The 6104-nt window shown below is 45.1% G+C and overlaps 1 protein-coding gene across 5 annotated transcripts in view; it reads left to right on the top strand.

The window, feature by feature from the left end:
* LOC117457382 (sodium/calcium exchanger 2-like) overlaps window positions 1-6104 on the top strand; it is a 220193-nt gene that overhangs the window by 125235 nt on the left and 88854 nt on the right. For all 5 annotated transcript variants that reach the window (XM_071205299.1, XM_071205300.1, XM_034097444.2 and 2 more), the window contains one exon: window positions 1119-1621. In XM_071205299.1, the coding sequence (XP_071061400.1) occupies window positions 1223-1621 (399 nt within the window). In that variant the 5' untranslated portion in view covers window positions 1119-1222. The remainder of the gene's footprint in view (window positions 1-1118; window positions 1622-6104) is intronic.

Here is a 6104-nt window from a genome sequence, read left to right as displayed (position 1 = left end):
CAGACAGACAGACAGACAGACAGACAGACACCCAGGCAGACAGGCAGACAGGCAGGCAGACAGGCAGACAGACAGACAGACAGACAGACAGGCAGACAGACAGGCAGACAGACAGACAGACAGACAGGCAGGCAGGCAGACAGACAGGCAGACAGGCAGACAGACAGACAGACAGACAGACAGACAGACAGACAGACACCCAGGCAGACAGGCAGACAGGCAGGCAGACAGGCAGACAGACAGACAGACAGACAGACAGGCAGACAGACAGACAGACAGACAGACAGGCAGACAGGCAGACAGACAGACAGACAGACAGGCAGGCAGGCAGACAGACAGGCAGACAGGCAGACAGACAGACAGACAGGCAGACAGACAGACAGGCAGACAGACAGACAGACAGACAGACAGACAGGCAGGCAGGCAGACAGAGAGACAGGCAGACAGGCAGACAGACAGACAGACAGACAGACAGACAGACAGACAGGCAGACAGACAGACAGGCAGACAGACAGACAGACAGACAGACAGACAGACAGACACACACACACACACACAGACAGACAGACAGGCAGACAGACAGACAGACAGACAGACAGACAGACAGACAGACAGACACACACACAGACAGACAGACAGACAGGCAGACAGACAGACAGACAGACAGGCAGACAGACAGACAGACAGACAGACAGGCAGGCAGGCAGACAGACAGACAGACAGACAGGCAGGCAGACAGACAGACAGGCAGACAGGCAGACAGACAGACAGACAGACAGGCAGGCAGACAGACAGACAGACAGGCAGGCAGACAGACAGACAGACAGGCAGGCAGACAGACACACACACAGACAGACAGGCAGAATTTCCTCTTGTTTCATGAAAAAGGACTCAACAGCTTCAGCATAACGTCTTTCACTCAGGTGAACATGTCCAGTCGTCTGAAAGGTGTTTGGTGTTCAGTGAGACTCCTCTCATGTGTGCCTTATCAAAACAAAATGGAACAAGCTGTAACCGAAGAGAAAAAAAGGCTTCCTGTTGCCGTTAGAATTGTAAACTTGTCTTCTGTTACAAAAACTCATTCTCTGTTTTTCTCTTCTCTCTTCCTCCCCCTGTAGGTGAGCTAGTCGCACCGCCCTCAGCTCTACGCAGTATCTCCTCCCCCCCACGTCCCTCTTCCTCAGCCTATCCCCGCTGTCTTCTTGTGGGACAACACGCCGCCATGTCTCTCTTGGCCGCTCCCGCCCCCTTCCTCTTCCTCATCCTCCTCTTCCTCCTCCCACTGCCTCCCTGCCAGTCGGAGTCCCAGCACAGTGACCCCAGCAGCTTCCCCAGCAGTGACCCTGAGGCCCGCTCGGCCTCCCCCTCCATGTTCCCCTCCTTCTTCCCGCCCTCCATGCCTTACAGTAACAGCACCACGCCTGCCAAGAAGGAGAAGTGCGGGGAGGTGTCCATGTGCCGGCCCGGCATCCTGCTGCCCGTCTGGCAGCCCAACCGGCCGGCGCTGGGCGAGCAGGTGGCCCGGGCGGTGATCTACTTCGCCTCGCTCATGTACATGTTCCTGGGGGTTTCCATCATCGCAGACCGCTTCATGGCCTCCATCGAGGTCATCACCTCCCAGGTGAGGATGAGTGTTAAAGATTCTTGAAAGTTTAGACATTTGAGTGAAAACAAGGAAGACACTGAAAAATAGACACACTGAAAACACTTTTTTAAAAACTTAATATTATTGCTTTCAACTAACACAATACAGTTATGTGGAATCTGTTGACATAATACATTGAATTAAAGTCAACGTTTCTGTTCTTTCAGTGTAGACATGGGTAATTGAAAGTGCTTGAATTTATCTCTTCAACTTTAGCTCTTTCTTTGTCTTTTCCTTGGCCTCGATGAAAAATGTTATCGGGTTAAGAAATGATGTGAAGAAGAATTCTTCAGGACTAAAAAGAATCCGACTGCACTCACTGATTGACGTCATTATGATGCATAATTATTATTTATTCTCACTCTCACCACCTGTCCACTCAACATGAATCCAAATGAGTTTAACCCTTTAACTGCTGGACCAAGAAAAAAGCTATGGACAAATTATTGTTTTGCATTTTCTTATCAAATGGGCCACAAATAAGCACAAACTATGGTTGCATGCCCAAGTTTGCCTCTCTGCTAGTGGAGCCTCGCAGATGGGGGTGTTGCATCCCCCTCAGCACCCCCCCCGAGGCTCAGGTTTGGGAAGGCTAAATAACTTTTTTTTACCTGACGCTGCCCGCCTCCAGCATCTATAGAAAAGAGATCAACTCAGTGAAAGCACCGCCTGCTGACCAATCAGAGCTCAGTGTGCAGAGTTTAAATCTATCAAGTCATATGACAGGATAAAGGAAATACAGTTTAAACTGCCGTAGCCTATGCAGAGAAGACGCCGACGTGTCACACTTATCATTCATATCACATCATCAATCAGATCATCGATCATATAATATCACAATATTTCCTTATCTGAGTCAGCTTCTCGAGCCATATCTGGCCGTGCAACACTTACATTGTCACATATACTGTATGCAGGGGCGGATCTACAGGGGGGCAGCTGCCCCCCCCCCCCCCACTGTAGAGCCTTGCCCCCCAGCTGCCCCCCTAACTTTTGTTTCCCTAAAACTGTACTAAAACAAACCTACACTATTTCCACAAGCTTCTCAAGCAACGAAACAAGCATTACATTAGTTAAAAGTGAATCATTTTAAATATCATTTTAGGCCCGTTAAAAACGCAGCTACGGCCCTGCATTAAACTGCGGAGCGGCGTTCACAGACCGTGGCTCACACAGCTGCAGAGAGGGAGCGAGCTGTCCCAGCACCTATGGATCAGCTTCCCCTGGGAGCATTTCCAATTCCACTAGTTTTGTTTTTACTAAGGACGAGAGCTTGAAACTAAATATTAATAAAACGCTGCCGTTTGAATCGATAGCGTTTAACAGACGGGCGCTGTTTGGGGCGTTACGTTACAAAATGCTACGCAGACAGCGTTAGCTGGGAGATCGATCACTTTGCTAAACTATGCGGTACTATTAAATCCACGTAAACTACACATCACAGCAATGAGGCCAGATCAATGAAACCAGGATACATCCTTTACCGTAAAAACTGGATCCAAACCAGTGGCGGTTCTAGAACATTTTACATGGGGGGGCAAAGGGGAGGCAAGAGGTCATGCCAGGGTGGCATGGGAGGGCGGACAGTACGTGGTATTTTATACTGTATATAACCTATTTATTGTTAATTCATGCCCTAACACAAGTGTTCTTAATGCACAAGAGAAACAAGGTGTTCAGACAAACAATCGGGTGCCCTTTGAGTCCCCCAAGCTTACCTCAACCATTTTAAATGAAAGGAAACTACCAAATGTATTTTAAAGCAATGTAAAATTAAAAATATATATTTTGTTTTAAAAAAAATTGGTTGTCTTCGACCGACATATTTGCATGTCCTCACTAAGCATTATTACATATTAATTTAATATTAAACAAATCAAAATGGCCAATTATCCCAAAATGTTGCTGCTAATATAATCATATGCTTGTCAACTTTAACTGATCAAAAATCTATTCTGAAAAAATACTTGAATTATCTATGAAATTGCAATATTGTCCCTCAGTTTGTTTCAACCCCGTTACGCCATACCATTTACCCTCCTATTAAAATAATGGATCAGTCCATGTGTGATCTGCATTGAGGGAATTACATCACAAAAGTGTCAGTTTCTTCTCTTACCTATATTTCAGTTTTTGTATTTTCAGATTAAGATTGACAAGCTCAACATTTTAACTACGTTGTATGAATTAATAATAGTAAATAATTGTTTATTACAAAATAAACCATAGTTTTGCAAAATATTACAATTTTGTAATGTCCTTGATTTCCATGTGGTGCCATATCTTAGCTAAACAAGGTCTCATGGCTACTTTTTGTCAAAAACTTCAACCCTGTTACATTTCTTCAAGGAAATTCCTAGTAATTATTTATATGTTGTGCCTGAGGTGGAAACATGTAAGTAGTCCACTACCAGATGTTGACCAAACATTTTGGTTTCATTTTTCAAAGATATAAAGACCCAAAAGGCATCCGATTCAGAGAATACTCAGAATTCTGCATACTGTAAGTACTTAATTATAATTAAGTACACAAATAACATCACCGCCATCTCTTCAGAGAGCTACAGGTGACCTGTGCAGCAACACATTTCAATCAATATTGGTCAATACTAAGAGCTGCTAGATTGAGCTGCTGTGATGGAACATGTGAGGAGAATAAGAACACACCATGTGGTCCAGCTGGAGTCTCATCTGCCTCCTGATCCCTGCCTCTGGCCCTCTTTCTGATACTTCATCTTTATTCCTCACATATATTTCTTCTTCTTCACTAATGTCTTCATCTCCTCCTCTTCCTCCTGCTCTGACCCTCCTGGTCTCTTCATCTCCTCCTCTTCCTCCTGCTCTGACCCTCCTGGTCTCTTCATCTCTCTTTTCCTTTTCCTCTTTCTGTTCGTCCTGATCACTTCTCATATGTCTTTTTGCTGTTGTTGAATCACTCCTATACTCTGGCCTGCAAGGGTCTACTTGTGAAAAGCACTGGTACAAATGCTTGTATAACTTTACACGTTAGGGCCATGTAGCTAATATGTAGCATATCATAAATATAACATCAGAAAGTATTGATCAAGCGCACACGGGCAGCTGTGTTTGGATCCAGTTTTTACGGTAAAGGATGTATCCTGGTTTCATTGATCTGGCCTCATGGCTGTGATGTGTAGTTTACGTGGATTTAACAGTAGGCTACCGCGTAGTTTAGCAAAGTGATCGATCTCCCAGCTAACGCTGTCTGCGTAGTATTTTGTAACGTAACGCCCCAAACAGCGGCCATCTGTTAAACGCTATCGATTCAAACGGCAGCGTTTTATTAATATTTAGTTTCAAGCTCTCGTCCTTAGTAAAAACAAGACTAGTGGAAAGGGAAGTGCTCCCAGGGGAAGCTGATCCATAGGTGCTGGGACAGCTCGCTCCCTCTCTGCAGCGGTGTGAGCCGCGGTCTGTGAACGCCGCTCCACAGTTTAATGCGGGGCCGTAGCTGCGTTTTTAACGGGCCTAAAATGATATTTAAAATGATTCACTTTTAACTAATGTAATGCTTGTTTTGTTGCTTGAGAAGCTTGTGGAAATAGTGTAGGTTTGTTTTAGTACAGTTTTAGGGAAACACAAATTAGGGGGGCAGCTGGGGGGGCAAGGCTCTACAGTGGGGGGGCAGCTGCCCCCCCCGTAGATCCGCCCCTGATCCAAACACAGCTGCCTGCGTGCGTTTGATAAATACTTTCTGATGTTATATTTATGATATGCTACTTATTAGCTAGGCTACATGGCCCTAACGTGTAAAGTTATACAAGCATTTGTACCAGTGCTTTTCACAAGTAGACTCTTGCAGGCCAGAGTATAGGAGTGATTCAACAACAACAAAAAGACATATCTGAGAATTGATCAGGACGAACAGAAAGAGGATAAGGAAAAGAAAGTTCACTGAAGAGACCAGGAGGGTCAGAGCAGGAGGAAGAGGAGGAGATGAAGAGACCAGGAGGTTCAGAGCAGGAGGAAGAGGAGGAGATGAAGACATTAGTGAAGAAGAAGAAATATATGTGAGGAATAAAGATGAAGTATCAGAAAGAGGGCCAGAGGCAGGGATCAGGAGGCAGATGAGACTCCAGCTGGACCACATGGTGTGTTCTTATTCCCCTTACATGTTCCATCACAGCAGCACAATCTAGCAGCTCTCAGTACGGACACATGTTGATTGAAATGTGTTGCTGCACAGGTCACCTGTAGCTCTCTGAAGAGATGGCGGTGATGTTATTTGTGTACTTAATTATAATTAAGTACTTACAGTATGCAGAATTCTGAGTATTCTCTGAATCGGATGCCTTTTGGGTCTTTATATCTTTGAAAAATGAAACCAAAATGTTTGGTCAACATCTGGTAGTGGACTACTTACATGTTTCCACCTCAGGCACAACATATAAATAATTACTAGGAATTTCCTTGAAAAAATGTAACAGGGTTGAAGTTT

This window comes from Pseudochaenichthys georgianus, chromosome 13 (genome assembly GCF_902827115.2).
Source record: "Pseudochaenichthys georgianus chromosome 13, fPseGeo1.2, whole genome shotgun sequence".
Lineage (NCBI taxonomy): Eukaryota > Metazoa > Chordata > Actinopteri > Perciformes > Channichthyidae > Pseudochaenichthys > Pseudochaenichthys georgianus.
This window is presented reverse-complemented; position numbering and strand designations above follow the sequence as displayed.